The 21393-nt window shown below is 44.6% G+C and overlaps 1 protein-coding gene across 2 annotated transcripts in view; it reads right to left on the bottom strand.

The window, feature by feature from the left end:
* Window positions 1-21393, bottom strand: part of Abcc4 (ATP binding cassette subfamily C member 4) — a 229251-nt gene that overhangs the window by 117519 nt on the left and 90339 nt on the right. For both annotated transcript variants that reach the window (XR_008216921.1, XM_052732478.1), the window contains exons 12-19: window positions 17128-17222; window positions 16831-16917; window positions 10403-10499; window positions 5329-5538; window positions 4166-4306; window positions 3809-3846; window positions 2763-2857; window positions 790-936 (exon numbers count right to left, since the gene is read on the bottom strand). Coding sequence is in view for 1 of the 2 variants with exons in the window: in XM_052732478.1 (XP_052588438.1) it covers window positions 790-936; window positions 2763-2857; window positions 3809-3846; window positions 4166-4306; window positions 5329-5538; window positions 10403-10499; window positions 16831-16917; window positions 17128-17222 (910 nt within the window). In the remaining variant the exon portion in view is untranslated. The remainder of the gene's footprint in view (window positions 1-789; window positions 937-2762; window positions 2858-3808; window positions 3847-4165; window positions 4307-5328; window positions 5539-10402; window positions 10500-16830; window positions 16918-17127; window positions 17223-21393) is intronic.

Raw genomic sequence — 21393 nt, 5'->3', positions numbered from 1 at the left:
TAGCCAGGGCTACAGTAGCAAAAGACTATCTCAAAACACTAAATACATAATATATTTATATTATATTATAACAAGTGAGATAAAATACTGGGGGTGATCACATTCTGGGGGCTTTAGATACATCTTTAATATCAGTCAGGTCAACCTCATGGTCAAGTCCTCAGACTTCAAGAAATGAAAGATCCTCCCAAGAAAAGGAGCAATTGCACAGCCCCTCATCTCCTGCTCAGAGAAGGTTCCTCCTAATGAGACCCTTCAAAAGGTGGTCTGGGCCAACACTGTGTGAACAGAGGAGGTGTCTTACCAACTGCACAACTGCATTCTACCTGCCACAAGGTGTGCAGGGAGCTCTGTGAGCCACGTGACAACAGGATTCACAACAATTTCTGCCATCTGAGTGTGGATGTGTTGTTACACACCTATCCTATACACAATGAGATACCTCTATGCAACTGAGTATAGATGTGTTGTTACACACTTATACACACTGAGATAACTCTATGTAACTGAGTGTAGATGTGTCGTTACACACCTATACACACTGAGATAACTATGTAACAAATGTAGATGTGTCGTTACACACTTATACACACTGAGATAACTCTATGTAACTGATAATTTAGATTTCCTACTGTGGGAGGGAAATATCGGGGAAGCTTACTGTAGAAAACAAACATTTGCAGAGTGATTTTCTCTCAGTATCACCTCCCCTTTCAAAGAAAGAGAAGTCATCAGCTCTTCAATGCATTAACAGGACACACGGACTGGGGAACTCCGTATCTGACTTACCAATTGGATTTCTATCGAAGAACAATACTGGAGCTTTCAGGATTGATTCAAACATCCTGTTGTGCAAAGTTTGGGAAGCATTCACAAGAACGTAGAATACCAATAGGGATCTTGCTATGCCAAAAAGGACTGTAATGGCAGTTAAACCTGAAATAAAGAAAAATCATCCAGAGAAAACAGGATCTTTACATTTTCTTCAATAATGCCACAGTAGGTTAGAGAGTCTATAAAGATATTATTTATTTTATTACATAAACATCTAGGTCCTACATAAGCATGATGTATTTATAAGACAGAATGGCAAAAATTAAAGTTTTTCTCACTGAATGGAAAACATATATGTGGGCGTAGGGTGGATAAAGCATAAACAGCAGGCTTTCATAAATAAATTGCATGTTCCAGTAAAAACTCCACAGAAAACAATCACAGCAAAGTCGTCCTTTCTGTCTCTGCATCCCAACGATTGTTTTTAAGTCCCATAACCTGACACTGTAGTGGGTTTTCATAACAACATGTGATTCTAACAGGGAAAAGGTTTATCTTTTCCTTGTAGTCAATGCCCAAGTAGCTTTAAAGAATTTGAAAATACCACATTAAGTTGCACATGGAAAAACTTAAATGGTTGAATTGTGAGAAAATATAAATCATGTTTTAACATAAGATAGTTAAATAAGCAACTAATCACTATGTGTTTTATATAAACCTAATGATTTTAAATGAGCACCATTTAAACTATATGTTTGACTAAGGCATGCTTGGATAACCACTCTGCACAGATATGTGTGTGGTGAGGGGTGTGCTGTGTGTTGCTGGGGACGGAACATCTTCACATATGAGGCAAGCATTCTACCACTGAGCTACATCCCTAACCTCTGTTCCCCTTGTAGCTAGTAGCTTTTAGTTCACACTGCTACCCAGAACAGGAAGAACTGATGTGGTAAACATTTTGCCTTGTAACAACACAGTGTTATTATCTAACCTCTGAAAGCAGCTTAAATTCTAAAACTCTAGACACAGGTATTTTTCCTTAGCCTCCCAGTCTACCTGAATAGATAATGGACCTATTTCCCTCTGGGTCTTGCATAGACCACCAGTTGGGATGGTAACCAGTCAATGGACTAAGGTTTCTTAGCAAGAGATCAACAAAATAAGTACCAAATCTCAGTGAGTGGGTTCTAACAGATAATGCATTCTATCCAAGGAAAGCTTGAGTATTTCCTGTGGGAATACTTGAAATTTTAGATGAGGATTTTCTTTTTTAAAGTATGTAATTCTACACATATTCCAGGCAGTCTTGTGAAAACAGAGTGTGGTGTTACTATTAGTCTGGCATACCAAATGTTAAATTAATCACACAGTTGGAGACATGATAACATTGTTGATCTCAAGGTAGTAAAGAGAAGGAGTCCTAATTCCTAGACACTGGGTTTCTCCCACTTAGCCTCCCTCTTCAGTGATCAGTGAAGCCCAGGAGATGAGCAGTGTGCTGAAGAGAACTCTGCATACCTGTGAGGGGATAATGCTTCTATTTGGGGACCTTGCTGCCAGAGAATTCCATCCAAGTTCAATAAAGGCCTGGGCTTATTCATACAGAATTGGAACAATTCAAAGCACAAGGTGGGGATCCATTTCTAATCCCCTGCCCATCCATATAATGATATAAGAGTTAGCTAAAACAACCTATTAGAAGAGACAATAGCCACCTAGTTCCAGTGGCTGGTTTTCTGAATGCTCAATCCTAGTTTAACTTTCAAAATCCAGTATAGAGCAAATTAAGAGTCTTCATTCAACCTCTTTCTTCTGGTAGATTTAAAAAAAAATAATTATTCTAATTAATTCACAGAGTAAATGCGACTCAGTCTCCTAATCTGTTAAGACGCTACTGAATTACTCCTAGGAGCTCTGGTAGCTCACACAGGCTCATTGTAAGCACCTCAGGCTCTCACATAATAGACCCAATGAGTAAACTTTACCTGCGTAAATTCCTAAGTACCAGTTAAGATCTAGGGTCTCGGTGACATTTCCATTCCCATTTTTGGTGGTGTTCAGAGCACCTTGCTTGTTCGCCCTATGGAAGGAAAAAGTATTAGGTAAACATAAAACAAAAGGAACCTCAGTTTGAGAGAAATGTCTTGTGCTAGAAAATGATTCTCAGCTCTCACAATCCTTTGTGTATCCGCCTTTTAAAATTCAGTTTGAAATGGGCTGGAGAGATTGGTCAGTGGTTAAGAGCACTGGCTGTTCTTCCAGAGGATCTGGGTTCAATTCTCAGCACCCATATGGCAGATCACAATTGTTTTAATTCTGTTTCCAGGGACCTGATGCCCTCTTCTGGCCTCTGTAGCCACCGGGCTCACACATGGATATATATGCAAGCAAAACACTCATATACATAAAATAAAATTCAAAGCCAAGCAGTGGTGGTGCATGCCTTTAATCCCAGCACTCAGGAGGGAGAGGCAGAGGCAGGGAGATCTCTGTGAGTTTGAGATCAGCCTGATCTACAGAGTGAGTTCTAGGACAGCCAGGACTGTTACACAGAAAAACCTTGTCTTGAAAAGCCAAAAAACAAAACAAAACAAACAAAAAAAACCAGTTTGAATCTTGACATTCAGTTCTCACCATACAGCTGAGGACCAGAGGTGGGTAAAGACCACTGCAGGTCACACTTCACCAGCAAGACTGCACTCTCTCTCTTCAGGAGACTAAGGTTAGAACAGAAGGCCTGGGCTGGAGAGATAGCTCAGAGGTTAAGAGTACTGACTGCTCTTCCAGAGGTCCTGAGTTCAATTCCCAGCAACCACATGGTGGCTCACAACCACCTGTAATGAGATCTGGTGCCCTCTTCTGGCCTGCAGTCATACGTGCTGTATACATAATAAATAAATAAATCTTAAAAAAAAAAAAAAAAAAAAAAAAAGAACACAAGGCCCAACAAACCCACCTCTCTCTAAAACCTACAGGAAAATGAAGCCGCCTATGGATCTTATAGCCTTCAATTCAGACCAGAACAACTCACCAGTAGGAAAGCCACCAGTCCTGAAGAACATAGAAAACCTGCAGAGGAAAGTAAAATGCAACATTGGCATGACTTCCAAGTCTGAAACTCAAAATTACTAAGATGTGGAGTATAGAGTACTACGGTGGTCCTGGTAGTCTTGAGTCTATGCCAAATCCCACTTCCCAGACAAGACGTAACGGTTAAGATCTTACAAGGTAACCCCACTTTACATTTTCAATCCTAGTCATCACTTACTTTGCACCCCACCAGACAGTGCACCTCAGTGCCAATCCTGAGTGAATGGCACAATGCATCAATCATGCAAAAATGTATGTGTGTAAAGGTCACATTGAGGGCACAGACGTCATTATGTACCTGAGCTGCCATGTTGAGCAGAATAAGGAAAATGATGAAAAACCAAGATGCACCAGCAGTGAAGTAATTCTTGTAGGCCTTGAAGCCCACCTTCCCTTCGGAACGGCTCTCCTCTGGTTGCGCTGCCTGTGCATTTTCTGTCTGTGGAGGGGAAGGTGTTGGTAAGCAAAACAGTGACACAAAAAGTCTTCAGAAACTAATGGTTGACAAAACTCCGGGAAAACAGGTAAATGATTGGTTGCTGGTAGGAATCAAAAATGGTAATTCTTCCTTGCAATTATCTATCCAGTCCATTACAGTATCTACCCTGGACCCAGTCCCCTCACTTCTGGGAGTATTTGCTCATTGTGGTGGGGCTTTGCGTGGAACATAGCGGCATGATTTCCAGCACATGCCTAACACCCAAATGCAAAGCAATCACAGAATGATGAGAACTAAAGTATCACTCATCAGTAGGGGGCATGCTTAGCACATGCAGGGCTCTGAATTCAACTGCAGCACAAAAAATACCAAGAAGAAAAACCAGATGGCTTACACTGCTGCTAGCCAAAGACAGTAACTGAGTAGATACCTCCACACGAGAGGGAGGAGAGCATATCCATTTATATCAGAATTGTCCAGGCTCCTAGATTTGGAGAATGAGGGTTTGGATAGCAAAGACTATAGTCAGACCTGGCATGCTCAAGTTCCATAATTGCAAATTGAAAACATTCAGAGGGGAAAATCGTCATCTGTACTGAACATGTATGGACCCTTTTTTTCTCCACTATCCCCTAGTAATACCATATATCAAGTGTTTATACAGCATTTATATGGTACTGGGAATTATAAGTAATCTAGAGATGGCTTAAAATATACAGAAGTACATAGGCTATTGCATATATGATAAATTCTAGACTTCAGGCATCCGTGAGACACATAGACCTTTGGAACTTTTAGAAGCAGAGCCACTAGGGATGTCTGTGAGGTTCTCTAGCCCACACCCAGGAGAGAGCCACAGCCAGGGTTCTCCCCTTAACTCTGTTTTAACCCTGCCAATGACATCGCATTACACCTTAGAACAGGCTCAACTTTAAGACAAATGGAACTGCCACCAACAGAGTGACTCAAAGAGTCACAATGTCTGTAAGAGCCAAAGAACATATAACACAAGATGAACTCACATCTTGGCCCTCTGGAGCCCCATCTTTCAAAGAGGGTCTGGACGATTGCTGGGACCAAATTGAGGACTCGGAGAAGGTTCGTTTCCTGAGTGTTGGAGTTCCTGACGCTGAGGAATGTTCGGCCTCCTCACTCTCCTTCTTTAAAAGGGAGCCAAAATCTACACCAGATTTCAGAAACTCGGTGTACGTCCCCTTCTGCACCATTTGTCCCTAAAACAAAAGGAATTTCAGAGGGAGACATTTGCAGTTAATAACATCTAACCAAACCGCAGTCAACTGGCCTTGAGTTACAGTTGCTCTTGGGCCTGGAATCCTGGTTGACAAATATGAAGTAACTCAGCTTGCCTCCTCAGTGAGAATCCTGTTTTCTGCCAGTTTCTAGGTGCTTGGCAATGTAAAACCAACATGTCATTGTGCCTTAAGACCCAAATACCATGGCCATTGAAGGAAGCAAAAAGCGTAGATGATGGGAGAGTCCACAGGGTCTTTCGTGAGAACACAGAAACAGAGGTGACTCACGCAGTGGGAAATTTGATTGACAGGGAGATATCATGACCATTTCCACCGAGATAGGACACACTCACCAGCCTTAGCTGGCCACCTGCCCGCTCTGGGGCAAGACATGTGTGAACTTCAGAGTCTTAGACTAAAACTTCCCCTCAAATTCAAGATCCTTACTGAAGACTCAACATTCCACAAGACATCTAATCATATGTTTTCTTGCAGACCGAAGTTATAGGAAATGATGTACAAATATCTTCACAATGTTTTTACCCCATGAAGTAACCCCAAATGATTTCTCTAAAGCCAAAATTATATTGGGCAAAGTCCTGGGGCACTGAATCAAAGGGAAGTAGCTCTGAAGTGAGGACAGGTCAGGTTAGAGGAAATGGCCTGGACCCCACCTACCCCTGTCCTCCCCAACCCCCACCCCAATCAAGATGGTCCACTGAGGAAAATCTCAGTACCTTTGGGCTTTTCATAGCCTGGTAACTTAAGGATTAGAAAATTATTACAGAAACACTGTGTCTTGTTGCACTTAGGAGCTAAGATCTGATTTCCAGACTTGCTAAATGCAATCACGCCCTTCCTCTCAGTAAGACACACAGGGAAATGACTACCGACAGAGGACATTTCCTAAGAAGACAAGCTTTAAGAATTCAGAGAGGGGCCCAAAGGGGCAGTCATCCTCTCTGCTCTTAGAGAGGGCCAAACTAATACTAAGAGCAGGTCTCAGTTTCTCCAGGGTCCCCGCTAGTGGGTGAATGAATTGTGTACTAAAAACAAAACTCACAATATGCAGGAGGCGGGCTCTCCAAAGCAGTTGCCATGTGGAGACAGGTGGAAAACTATTCTACACCTACTGACTCTGCAGGCCGAATATTCAGCTCTCTGCACATGAAATTAATTGTTTTCCAGCTTGAGGAATCTGAGCTCCTATTCCCAGGGGCACAGGAGACAGCTGACACACTGAGTTGTTGCTAAGGGGATAGTCACCCTGCCTTATATAATCTTCTTTGTGGTGAGAATTTATTCCATAGAACTTTGATTGACAGCTCCCTTGCCTCTCTTTGGTAGCCACAGTAAGTATCAGGGAGGCACTAAAGGATTTTTGCAGGCACTCTACTATCATCATAATAATATGTAATCTATCTCTCTGAGAATAATTGCACATAAACATTATGAACTCTAGCTAACATGCATTTGCCATTTCCATCTTTGGCCAAGAGATTGCAGAAGGATCCTACGATTTGGACATGGCTTTATTATTTGTGTTTCCCACTCTGTGATGAAAGGCTTGGTCCTTGGGGTGGTACTACTGGGAGGTTCTGGAACCTTTCGGAGGTGGGGCCTGGTAGGAAGCCCTAAACCCAGAAGGGCCTGTGCAGCCCCAGTCTCTCTGGGGCTGTGTTTCTCAGTGTGTGAGCTCCTCCTGTGCCATTCTCCCAGAGCTGCAGCTGGAAGGGCCTTTCAGAAGGGAGCCCGTGAAGACACTGTGTCCTGGACCTTACAAAGTGACCTCTCTTCTCCATCAGATCCCTCCCCTTAGAGCCCAGGGAACCCTGCAGAAGAGGGGATGGAAACGGTGTAGGAGCCAGAGGGGAGGGAGGGGACACCAGGGGGACAAGCTCTGAATCAACTAAGCAGGGCGCAGATGAGCTCAGAGACGAAGCAGCAGGCACAGGCCTGCACGGGTCTGCACCAGGTCCTCCGCGTAGATTACAGCTGGCAGTTTAGTGTTTTCATGGGACTCCTGAGTGTGAGAACGAGTGGGTCTCTGATTCTTGTGTCTCTCTTAAGCTCTTTTCCTCCTCTTGATTTGCCTCGTCCAACTTGGATGTGATGGGTTTTGTCTCATCTTATTATATTTTATTGTGTTGTGTTTGGATGGTGTCTCTTAGAAGTCTGTTGTTTTCTAAGGAGAGACAAAAAGGGAGTGGATCCAGATGGGAGAGGAGGTGATGAGGAGCTGGGAGGCACAAAAGGAGGGGAAACTGTAATAAGGAGATACTGTATAAGAAAAAAATCTATTTTAATAAAATAGAAAAATCAAGCGACCTGTCTTAGGTGTTTCACTGTGGTCAACTCAACTCTGAATAAAGCAGATGGGAGTGATGAACACACGGAGGTGCTCAGGGGTTGTTTTCTGTCTATGACGAAGAATTTGACTCAGAGCTTCCCCACTGCAAAAGGCCAGCACCAAGTCACCTATGCAGACACACGGGGGACCACCGGGAAACCTGAAAATCTGGTGCTAATTTTGATCTCAATAAGATAATAAGGTTTCACCTCAATAAGATAATAAGGTTTGTCACAGGTTAAGTGGTGCCTCAAGGCGCTCTAGTTCCGAATTTTGGTAATGAATGGGACTTTATTGAGAAACAGGAACTTTGCAGACATCATCAAGTGAGGTCATACCAGAGAAGAAAGCCAGACAAACGCTGGCCAGACCTGTGAGGACAGAGACAGACTCCGGAATACTGCAGCTTCGAGCCAAGGACGGCCAAGGGCTGCCGGAGACCAGAGGGCAAAAGAGGCAAGGAAGGGATCGCCCCAGAGCTTCCAGAGATAGCTCAGTCCCACCAGGGCATAACAGAGCAGCAGGCGCTGGCCTAAAGACACAGCAACTTCCTAGCATATCCAGCCATTAGCTCCCAGTACTGAGCCCTAGAAAACTGACTCACTGACCCAAACACATCCCTCTGCCTGCTGAACTAGATGACTGAGTTCTAATTGCCTCTGCTACAGCCCCAGATTATCCTGGTGGTGGTGGCATGGGTGGTGGTGGCATGGGTGGAGGTGGCATGGGTGGTGGTGGCATGGGTGGTGGCGGCATGGGTGGTGGCGGCATGGGTGGTGGCGGCATGGGGGCAGGGGTGTAAAAGTCACAGATGAGACTATTCCCTCCCTTCCATGAATCAAACAACAGTGGCTTTCTCAGTCCAAGGCCAGTGTCCTGTGTTCTGATACCATCTCCCTCCAAGTCCCCAGCTCACTCAGCACAACCAGGTAGACTCCATGCTGTTCCTCCAAACATACCAGGTGATTTCTGTTGTAGAATATTATTTTAAGATGTGTTACATGAGTTTATGCTGTGAAATATTTGTTTAATGATGCAAAGACGTGTTACGTTTGTTTGACTACATAAAATTAACCTGCAGTCAGGAGGCTGAGTCAGCAACTAACTGACAGGAAGTGGTAGGGAGGAACCATGTGTAGCTAGGGTTCTTAAGTGGGGGCTGAGCAGAAGGGCGCTGGTCTCTTGGGAAACAGGAGCAAGGAGAGGAAGTTAGCTACTTGCTATTCAGCCTCTCTGAGCCAGCAGACTTTCACCTCCACCTTTCAATCTTGAGTTCCATAGAGGGGTAGAGATCTAGATAAAGTTTGCCTTAGTGGCCTTGAGAGAGCCAGTGCCTGAGGGAACAGAATTCCCGCCAGCTGCAGCCCTTCCAGCAGCGGATTTTCGGTTGCTGATTAGGTTGCTTAAGAGGCAGCCACTGTAATTAATGGAAAACAACAGATTTCTTTTTCTAGGACAAGCCTCAGATGTCCCTCCTCCAGGTAAAACATGGCCATCATGTCACTGTCCCACGAGCGCCATCACGCCTACTCCCTTGCATATGACTGTGTTGTGAAGCCTCACTCCCAAGCACGTGTGCAGGGGTACCATCGAGTGGTCCCAGTGGCCAGGCAGCTCTGAGCAGAGGACGTTCAGCCATTCACTGTTTTTGTTAATGGAAAAACGCTCTCTAGGCAAACAGATAACAATCCAAGGATAGGCAGAAGGATGTCTTAATATCTGTAATTTCCAAACTATCTACTGTACCGCAGGTCATGAAAAAAAATGAAACAAAAATGTCCAAGAAAATAGCATCGTTTTCATCATTAATCTCACTAGAGCAGCTTGTAAATTTGAGGGAGCAATTTTATACGAGGACTGTATGAGGACTATGGCTTGGAACGTAAGTGACATTTCTGCGTTCCGGTGGGTTTTCTGATGCTATTGTTTGCTTGCTTGCTTGCTTGTTTGTGGGTCTCATGTATTCCAATCTGGCCCTGAGCTCTCTCAGTAAAATGACCTTGAACTTCTGATCCTCCTGCCTCTATCTCTCGAGGGCTGAGACTACAGGTGTGCACCTCCAGTCTATGGAGTGCTGGGGGATGGGACACAGGCTCTGTGCGCGCCAGGCATATGCTGGACCAACAGAGCCACATCCCAGCCCTAACAGTGATACTTCTAAAAGTCCTTGGGATGTCCCCAAAGATGTGAATCTCAACTCTAGGAAATGGATGTGAAACCGGCGGAGGGAAGGCAGCTCCCCAAGAAGTCCACGGAGAGCAGCCTGATGGGAACCCCCACTTTCAACCTGAGGTTCTAGCTGGTTCAGTGGACACTCTGAATGGACAGTCAGTGCTCATGCTCTCAACCTGCCGTTGAGAAGCCCACACCGTGCTCTTGAGTGTACTTTACTTTCTTCTCAAGCACTCTTCTTTCTCTGAACCCCCCTGTCTAAAATCTATAGTAAAATCTCTAACAGACTCCAACTCTGCTTTCAAAATGGAAACAACTTACATCTTTTAGTATCAGGATGTGGCTTGCAGCTTTCAGGAACTGCAGCTGGTGAGTCACTAAAATGGTGACCTTCTCGTGCAAGGTCTGACAGATGCACCTGCAGATGGAAAACACCAGAGGAGAGAACCCATTAGCGGGTTCTCTGGCTGCAAAATGAGAGTTCAAGCCATGACAAGACAAGGACAACACAGTAACGATGGTCTGTAAAAGAGGCAGAAATACAAATTAAATACAGTTGGACAGGAGGGTTAGCCCTTAAGGGTGGGCGCTGCCCTTGCAGAGAAACCAAGTTTGGTTCTCAGCACCCGCTTTGTGCAGCTCACAACAGCCTGTAACTCCAATTCCAGGGGATCCAAGGTCCTCTTCTGGACTCTGAGGGCACCCACACTTATGTGCTCGTACCCACACACAGACTCACACAGACATAACTGGAAATAATAAAAATGAATCTTAAAAATTAAATACATACAAATATAAATTAATAATATGGACCAAGCATTCAAATCCACTGGCAGCACGTGAGCCTTGCTATCACGAACTTTGAAAAGTCGCCAGTAGAAAAGGCTGTGGCTGCTAATTTTTCTTCTAAAACTTAGTTTAACATTTATGCATACTTACATATTATATGACAAAAAATGAAACTTGTGTGATACATAATAAAAGCAGTTGAACAGTACTAATATTCCAAAGCATGACTGGATTAAAATTCTAATTACCTTATTGTGATATAGGAGTCCTAAGGAAACAGACTTACATGACATAAGAAGGTGGATATTTTTCTTAGACATCTGCTTAGGTGATGACTTGTGATATATACATTAATTAATAAAACTCTGAGAGGCTAGGGCTATAACTCAGTTGGTGGAGCACAGACAGAGCATGCTCAAAGCCCTGAAGCAGAGGTGGTATTTGCCTATAATCCTTGTCCTAAGGAGGTAGGGACAGAAGGCTTAGCTCAAGGATATCCTTGACTATATAGCAAGTTTGAGTCCAGCCTGGGCTACATGAGACCCTGTCTCAAAACAACAACAACAAAACTGAACAAATAAGAATAAAAACCAAGTAAATGAAAAGCCTTAGAACCTCAGTCACCTTTACCAACATATACTTCCCAATCTCTTTTCCTAAATAACAGTGGGTAGAAAAGTGAATGAGGAGGCCACAACCAGTCTCCACGACAATCCTACTCCCCCATGCTTTGAGCAAATATTCTTCTTTTAGAACTAAACATTTCCAAAATTTAAAAGGGAAGAAGTCAATGGCCTCATACAACCTTTGAGGTTGTCATGGGAAGACATGGACTCCAGCTCTTCAAATCCCTGTCTAGCCTTACTTGGCTGCTTACTAAACCTCATGGAGCCTTAGTTTCCTGATCTCAAAAATAAGGCTACTTCTCCCTGAGGACTAGCTTTCGTGGTATCAGAAGGTGCTACTCAAACTTCCAAAGAAGGGGAGCAGTAGTCCTACCAGCTACTACACCTGCAACACAATCATGACCAGGATGGTATGATGACCTAAGGGTGCAATAGAAGCACTAACTGCTATAGCAGTAACCAACAGCTCTCTAATTGAACTGAAGGAGCTTAGTACTGGAACCCCAGTCAGCTACCCAGGGCTAGTGAAGTCAGAGATCTTGGATACACACACAAACACCTAAGTATTTACACATGACCTGCTCAGTCTGCTTAACGTCACTCATGCGTGTGCTTTCAGGGCTGGCCCTTTGGTACTGGATCACCAACTGCTGTGCTATTCCCTGGGGAGGACGATTTCTGAAGCTGTCAGCATTCCGAAGCATGACATCCACGTAGTAGACGTCCACATTAGTATGTCTACTGCAGTCATCCTTGTACAATGTTAGTGAGAATTAACGGGTGTAGCTTCTGACATTTCTAGATGTGATCTCACAGCAAACTTCCAGTTCCTCTGGTCCTGACAGTTTTTCCTCCCTCTTTTCAGGGATGTTCCCTGAACTTTTAGATGCAGAAGCTGTAGTGTAAAGGTTTCAACTAAGGCTTGTGGGTACCTCACAATCACTTGTTGTATTTATAAACTTAGGCGTGTGTGTGTGTGTGTGTGTGTGTGTGTGTGTGTGTGTGTGTGTGTGGTGTTACAACAACAATGAAAGAAAAAAGCCATGATTTTAAGAGGGACAGGGACACAAGGGAGTCGGAGGGAAGAAAGGGAAGGGGGAAATGACATAATTATATTTTAATTTTTAAAAAATCAAAAGTTATACATAATGAAGAAGTTAAAGCTATTTATCTGAGAAAGACAGAGACAGATATGGGGAAAGGTCGGTAACAGAACCACAGATGCTCAGAAAATGTCAGCTCCACCTTCCACCCTTCCCTAGCCATTTGCTTCCACTTTTCCACCGAAAAGTCTTTATAAAAAACTAAAGGTGCTTTTAGAACTGGCCTATTATCAGAGCCAAGACCCCCAACTCTACATGTAGAAACTATCCCTTCATGTTTTCAACGAAGGTTAATTTTCCCCTTGGGCATGTCTTAACGTGGCTTAGTTCTTACCTACATCTCTCAACGTGCCAAACCCTTCCTCGGGCGCAGGGCTCAAGCCTTCGGCTGAATTGTTCCTTCAGTGAGAGCCTTTACCCCTTTACAAGACCACTTCCAGGAGAGGTTGACATCCGGTCCTGGGGCTATAACACCCACAAGGCCTGAGCCAGACAGAGGCTTCAAATGCTTTCTTCCCAACAACTTCCATCACAAACAAGATAACTAAAAACTTAGAATAATTTTCTAATTGATGGTGTTATGTTTTCCCTAAATTGGGTAGTTTATTTTCCCAAAATGTCTAGGGAAACAGTCATTAAATTTTTAAAAAGTAAAACTTTCTAAGTCAGTATATATATATATATATATATGAATAATGAGAGATAAGGCCTTTGGCATATTGCCCGGATTGGCCCAAAAATACTAAACTCAATCCTCCTGCCTCCACCTCTCAAGCTATTAAAACTATGCAGACACACACCTCTGTGCCTTCCTATGTCATATTGATGTTGATGGATTCACCGTTTAATTCTGATCTCATACAAGAACCACAAAGAGCTCACCACTGCAGTCCCACACACCACAGTGGAGGCTTCAGGGACAGAGTCAGTAAGTACTTGGAGTCACTCAGCTGACATGCAGAGTGCCAGGCACTGGGTGCTGAGAAGACACCCACTGGCCAAGTAAACCAACAACACCCTGGCTTATGCAGAGGAGACAGCATAAACATGGAAAATGCACTGTGGTGTCATGATGTGAGTGAGCTACAAGAAAAAGCAAGGTGAACGTTGCCATTTTAGACGGTGTGGGGGGAGAAGGCCTCTCTGCAAGGAGGTGACACTGGTGACACAGGAGGGTGCCGGGGCCGGCGAGGTGCCGGGGCTCTGGGGTACTTCCATGTACTCAGTTCCGTGTGGGCTTCAAGGGCAATTAATACAGAACCCCACATTAAGTGCTGCGGGTCACGGACTATGAGCATTTAGCTACCAGACACAATTAGAAAAAACCACAGCGCTTCCTGGAGGTGCAAGAGAGAAAGGCAGGCATGTCGGCCTGTCTCCTTCCTCCCTCCTGACAGACAGTCGCCAGGCTGAGAGGGAATGGCACTAAAGTAGGCAGGTATGAAAAAGGCACACATCCCTCAACATAACGCTGGAACTCTAGTTTACGGGAGAATGGCAGTGGGCAGAGTGCGAAGAACAACGTCTTCCGTTCTAGCACCTGGAACCGCATCCTAGTGGTGAGAAGGTGTGGAAAACGGAAGCCGAGATGGTGAGTCACTGCAGGATGCTGAGGGCCTTGGTCTCTCCACACATTCGTGTGAAGGTAGGAAGAGGTGGGGCTTTTTCGTGGGAATCTGCCATCATGGACAGGATTGGTGTTGTTCCTCATAAAAGAGAACCAATGGGTGGACAGCACCACCTCTGTCAGTTAAGGCAAAGCAAGAAGACATGGATCTGTGAATCAGCAAGTCCTCGTGAGATACCAAATCTGCTAGCACTTCATCTCAGGCTTCCAGCCTCCACAGCCATGAGAGATACATTTCTGTTGTTTCTAAGCCACCCAGCTATGGCATTTTGTCATAGTAGCCCATATAAACTAAGAAATACATAAACTAAGACGATGAGGCAGGCATCAGTGTGGGAGATCTAATTAGAACAGCCCTGAACAGATCATGAAAGAGACAGGCATCTGTGATTTTGAGACTTTCTAAAACGCAGAATCTACAGCTAACTCAGATTGGCATCGGTCTGGAGTCCCGAGCCTTCCATTTTCTATGTTTGCAACATAGAGTTGTGAAACTCACAAACCTTAATAACCTTGGATGTATATTCATGATTGAAATAAAACTGTTACTGGCAAACAGAAGAGTAATTCATTCACGTTTAATACAAAACACTTCACATTTCTAAGCTTCAACACGACCGCCATCTTTCATAGCATATTGTTCGATCCAATTTTCTAACTCGTTGAGAGCATTCTCCAGCTGCTGCTGAGTGATTTCCTAAATTGCATTCGTGCTCCCTGCTCCAAGTTTCCCCCAAAGAATGTGGTTCTGATTAGCAAGCAACAATTTTCACAAGTTTGCTTCTATCGAGTGTCTATCCAAAGCCATTAAACATTAAGGGTGCAAGAAGACTTTATAAATACCCATGCTCAAAGGGAAACTTGGGGGCACCCTTGTGATCTGCACACTGATACCTAGCAATTAAAATGCCTCCCTCTCTCCTCCCAAGAGACTCCACTACAGCATCCCACCAAAAACTAGTCTTTGAGTGACGGGGAACTTGAGTGGATCCACTCAAGGCTCACCCAGGTGACGAACGGCTGATTCTGTCAGATCAAAGAGCTGGGTCACAGCCAGGCGCCGGCTGCTTTTGCCTTCTGCATTCACAAACACTCAGCACTAACTACCACTCATGCATTTTTATTTCTACTGTGGGAAAATGCACACGCCACAGAAGTCCCGACTTTAGCTGCTTTAAGTGACTTATATTCAGAGCATACAGTGCATTCACACTGCTGTCCAACCACCACCGCTACCATCCACAGCCAGCACACTTTCATAACCACGACACAAGACACGTTTGTATCCGATGCTGGCGTGGAAGCGGTCACTCCCCACCATTTGCCAAGCCCCGGAAGGCCATGGCTCAGTAGATGGTCTTGTGTTCTAGTCCTAGAATCCAGAGCCCGGATGTGTCCTTTCCACTCTGCTTGAGTATCTGTTATGAACTGAACCCCACTCCCCTAAATTCATGTACTAAAACTCAACACCTAACGATTTAAAGACAGAGCCTTCAGAGAGGAAGTTAAGAGCGGCTCTGAGGGCGGTCCTCAAGCAACCTGACTGGTGTCTTTTGAAGAAGAGGAAATCTGGGGAAAGATACCCAAGGAGGGGAAGATGAAAGGTGGGCGCTGAGCCAACGACGTACCCTAACCTCAGACTTCCACCCCCCCACAGCTCAGAAAGGCAGATGCTCTGCTGTACAAGCCACACAATCTGTAGCATTTTATTTTGGTGCCCATGGCTAAAAAAGAGAGGAACTTCAAGTGAGTGTTTCTGGGGCTCTTAATCCGCTATAAAACCTCACTGCCCCTTGAGGAAGATGTGTCCACTTGCTGCTCTCTACTGGTGCCTTGCTCGTTCACACCTTTATACCTGTGTCTACCATTCGTTTTATCAGAAGGAATGAAATCCCATTCTCAGCGTCCCCAAACCTCCCAGCTTACAGTTCAACATAAACCAATGAGGCCTTTCCATGGAGGCCTATGCTACCAGTGAAACCTCATTGCTCATACAAAGTAAAACTATGGAGGATGGAGAGATGGCCGGTTAAAGGCGCTTGCAGAGGACTAGAGTTCGGTACCCAGCACTCACGTCAGGTGGCCCATAACCACCTCTAACTCCGGCTCCAAAGGAATCCAGTCCCCTCTCTAGCCACCTCTGTCACTGACACACATGTGGCATTCACTGACCAGACACATATACATACACACACATCAAAATAAAATAAATCTTATTTTTAAATTATGGAGAGTCGACTCCACACTACCAAGCTGCCAAGCCCTTTCCTTCAATTTAAAGGTGCATATTTTCTTCTTCCTGGGGGTCAGGTCTGCCAGTCTCTTGGCTATGAAGTTCAAGGAACTAGAGGAAAGACGTATAGAATGTGCCTTCGGTTTTGAAACTCTAAACCGAGGGCTCTGTGCGCTTCGCCGCACTGACAGCACCTCCCCTGTTTCCTGCCTTGATCTTATACTTGCAAAATGCATCATATGGAGGGGAACAGAGGAGAAGAGGGACATAAATGTGAGCCGAGATGAAGCTGTAGAAATTACAGATCCTTCACGGGGCCCAATTGAAAGGGTTCCTGAACACGGAGCTGACCCAAGACAGAACAAACTCACAGCTGGAACAGGTGTTTCCCCACTTCTGCATCGACAGCGCTGAGGGGATCGTCAAGGAGGTAGATGTCAGCATCCTGGTAGACTGCCCTGAAAGGCAAAGAGCGAAATCAAACTGAAGAGCGCCTTACTGGCCACTGTCTTAGGGATCTCAGCACTCAGCAACTGGATGGTCCTGCAAAGTGTCTGTGGAATTACTCAAAACCGTGCTTCCCAAGGCACTGACATGGTGAGCAGATACCACGTACCCCACCGCCTGAAGCTTCAGCAAGTCCCAGTGGCTGCTGGGAGACAAGTTACCGTGCCAAGTTGACCCGCGCTTTCTGCCCTCCGCTCAGCGTGGCTCCCCGGTCTCCTATCACGGTCAGATCCCCATCCTCCAAAAGCTGTAAGTCCTGCATGGAGAAACAGAGGAGGGAAGGCTTACAGCTGCTCTTCCACAGTCTCATTTTAGGGACGGGTGGGGAGAACACACAGGTGCATTTAATCAAAACAAAGGACTCAGGGAATTTCCATGTTATACCATTTCTGAAGATTTAACTATTTCTAGGGTACTTAACTATTTTAAAAGGGATGTACCAAGCAATGACCAGAGATTCGGCACTGTTTTGGACACAGTAACTTTGGCAGTGAAGGAAACAAAGTCCCCACAGCATCCATAATGGAGACTGACATTATGAAACATAGCTAATAAGGATATATAAGACAAGTGCCAAGACATAAGAAAGCTAGTTGTTGGAGGGATTGGAGAGGGAAGATCTATTTCCCATTGGATGACCAGCCAGGACTCATAACGAGTTTAGGTAGAGTGGACCCACCAAATCTGGGCAAAAAAGATTGCATCATATACAGAAAGGAGTAATGTGCAGCTCCTGTGAGCTGATGTACGTTTGTGTGTTCAAAGGACAGCAACCTTGAGGCAATGGAGCTGGAGCAGTGTTAGGAGATGATGCTGATGAGGAGGGAGGGGCCGCAGCTTCGCTCCTAGGAAATTCAAGGGATGGTATGATCTGCCTCCTCATGCAGTGGGAGGAATCACTCACAGAGGCAAGCAGGTCCCACAGAAGGAGCTGCTGTAGCATGCTAAGCAAGAACTCTGAGTGGTTCCCCATGGTACAGGGGACAGGCACAGAAGTGGCACATACCAGACAAAGTTCTAAGCTACAGCACTTAGGGCTTCATTAGGGAGGACCATGATGCTTTGGGCACAGAAAAGGAGGAACGGGTCATAAATGACTGAGCTGGAGAAGGTGGTGGATACAGACTTGGAGGGCAAGTCAGGAGATGCTCACCGCTCCTAGGCCTGAATGCCTTCACTAAAGAATAGACAGAAGACCAATGGGAGCATAGGCCACAGGTTCACGTCATCAAAGTGGGCCCTCACCAACTGTTCCACTCACGTCTGCCTCAGCTCTCCACTTCAGCCATGCTTCCCAAGCATGACAGAGAGGGGAACAAAATCTACATGAGGTGCCGATCAGGCGGACCAAGTGGGTTTCACGACATGCAAGTCAAAGGAAGGAAGGAAGGAGGGTGGGAGGCAGGGAGGAATGGAGGGAGAAAACTGAACTTTCATTTGAGGATCTAGGAATGTATCCAAATCTACAAATCTATATTTTTATGTAAAAAATTAAACTGACAAAGCACAGAATCTTGGAGAGAAATGGCAAATAACAGGATAAGGAGCATGTGTAAAATACCCCACATATGAGAACTATTTCCTTATGACTTGCTTGCAATTATCACTGGCAGGGCCTAGCATAGATCTGCTGCACATGTAATAACTTTATGACAAGAGCCCTGGTTTAATGGGAAACTATGAGCCATTTTAAGACATGTCCAGCAATCGCGGGCATGGACGCACGGAGCAAGGGGAGGAGTGGAGGGGAGAGAGGGGAGGGGAGAGAGGGGAGAAGAGGAAACACATGAGGGTCTCTGTCTCACTGGCATCGTTTTCTGTGAGGTATACTATTCACCGTGCTTTGATTTTAAGCTTTTTAAAAAAGTAGTATAGAGTACAATCACAGGCTTTTTCTGAGAAAACATCACAGAAGGTCCTAACGATCAGCCAGAAACACTCAGCCAGGAGGAACAAAGACTCGAACTCAGAGCTCCTGACCCAGGGCCTTGGGTTTCACTCACTGCCCCAAGGGACTCCATTCCTGGGACGTCTGCTGAGATCTTCTGTAACTCACCAATGTCAATGTGGACAGGTCACCAAATGGGAGGGATGTTGATAAATGTTCACTATGATTTAACATCTCATGATTTCATCCCAGACATGATTTTAAATTACAAACTTATTTCAATTACTTCTAATATATTAAATCTAGTTGCTATCAATGTATCTAATATGAGAAATCTGGTTTTTCTGATTTTTCACTATACTACTTTTAGGGGATAGGTGTGGTAAGAGTCTACAGAAAAAAAGCCTTTATTTGACTAGTCTGAGCTACTGGTTTTATTGTTTTAGAAAAAAAGTGTTATAAAATCCTGCCATGTTTCACATGAACAGCCCATTGTCTTTACAGTCAATGCAACCACCCCAGGCTGGGCTACCCTGGGAACACAGGGGCTGGTGGGCATCAAGAGCTGAATGTGGTTTTAGTAAAGAGGAAAGCTTCACATCTGTCTCTCCCACATTCACCTCCATCTATCACCCCAAACTTCAAATACACTCTATTTACAAAGCCTCAATGCAAAGGTAGCTGGGCACAGGGAAAGGGAGTCAGGAGTCACCTGAAAGGTTTCAGCTGGATCTAGGAGTGTTCAGTGACTAGTTTTCTCTCTCCAGACCCCGTTTGACTAAGTGGGAATAGTAACATCAGAGACACTAGGGAATTAATGGTAAGAGATTCCAGATTCATGTACCTTTTCACGCACATGTGTGTGTGTGTCTGCGGGTGTGCCTCTGTGTGTGTGTGTGTGTATGTGTGTGTGTGCCTGCGTGTGTGCCTGTGTGTGTGTATGTGTGTGTGCCTGTGTGTGTGTGCCTGCGTATGTGCCTGTGTGTGTGTGTGCCTGTGTGTGTGTGTGTGTGTGTGTGTGTGTGTGTGTCTGTGTGTGTGTGCCTGTATGTGTGTGTGCCTGTGTGTGTGTGTGTCTGTCTGTCTGTCTGTGTGTGTGTGTGTCTGTGTGTGTGTGTGTCTGTGTGTGTGTGTGTGTCTGTGTGTGTGTGCCTGTGTGTGTGTGTGTGCACATGTGCTCAAGAGTCAGTGAAAGAGCCACAGGTAGACAGAGAGAGAGAAACAGATAAAACACGTATGTAGACAGTGAATGAGAGAGATGGACACATAAGACTTTGAATACAAGAGAGCTATTATTCTGCAGTTAGCTCTTCCTTTCTTATGCAGTATATATTTATAATATTATTATAGTATTATAAATATATACTGCATAAAATATATATATATATATATATTTACTACTTAAAACAAGTCTAGTTTGTCACTGTGACTTGATGTCATTTATAAAAACACATAATCTCCCACTGAGTGTAAGGGGAGGAAGTCTCACTAAAACATGAAATTATTTTCTTTCCACATCATCATAAAACACCACTGACCAAGACAATCTATGACACTCCATCCATAGTTGAAATGAAATTACACTTTCCTCAGAGAGCTGACTAAGCCTTCAACACCACAGCTCTGAGAGACTGTCTGGCCTTTTCCACACACAAAAGAGCAGTCGGGTGTCCAGGATGCTCCAAACAGACCCTGTGGTGAGCCCTTACAAGCTACTATTGACCAGTTTTTACAGCCAAAGCGAGAAGCATGTCTGTAGGCATCTGCTGTTTGTCCATCTGCTAACTTCTATTCTCCCGTCAGGTAGGTTTGGTTTCCTGTTGATCATCTACCAGTTTTATTAAAATCACCATGTGTAACAAAAAATTTCATCTTGTTACTTTCTGACAAGCTCAATGTCATTTCTGAAAACCTTCTCTCTCCTGGAGAAGTGTTGCAGTATTTTTTTTTTTATTTTTTATAAGTTGCTGAAACATTTTGTCTCCTTTAAAATAAATAAGGCACAAGCTGGGGTGGGGCTGTCTACTCTCTTCCCAGTTTATCCTCGGTTGTGCAAGCTGACGATTAGAACTTGGCACCCACACACTGACTAGAATGTGGGTTATCCAAGCAATTGTGTTATTTCTTTAATGTTACCCACCCAAAAGGGACTTCTTTTAAGCACAAATAATGGAAAATTTTACAGGTGAAACACAAAGGTCCAGGATTCCCTAAAAAAGAACATGGGGTGGGGGTGGGGCTTCAAAAGTTCAGAAAGAAATGACTAAAGACTGGCCACCAGTTGACTGTGGTTAAAGTTATGTGATGGGTACAGGAGGGCTCAACACACTAACCTCTCCACTTCTGCAATTGTTCAATGTTTTATAAAAGTTAAGAAACCAGGTGCTGGAAAGATGGCTCACCGTTTACAGGCACTGGCTGCTCTTCCAGGAGCCAGGTTCGATTCCCAGTACCCACATGGTGGCTCACAACCATCTGCAACTTTGGTTCCAAGGGATCCGACACCCTCTTCTGACCTCTGTAGGCACCAGATGTGCAT

This window comes from Peromyscus californicus, unplaced genomic scaffold, assembly GCF_007827085.1.
Source record: "Peromyscus californicus insignis strain IS unplaced genomic scaffold, ASM782708v3 Scaffold_12__1_contigs__length_115047231, whole genome shotgun sequence".
NCBI classification, from domain to species: Eukaryota; Metazoa; Chordata; class Mammalia; order Rodentia; family Cricetidae; genus Peromyscus; species Peromyscus californicus.
The sequence above is the reverse complement of the archived record's forward strand: the minus strand, read 5'-3'. Positions and strand labels throughout refer to the sequence as shown.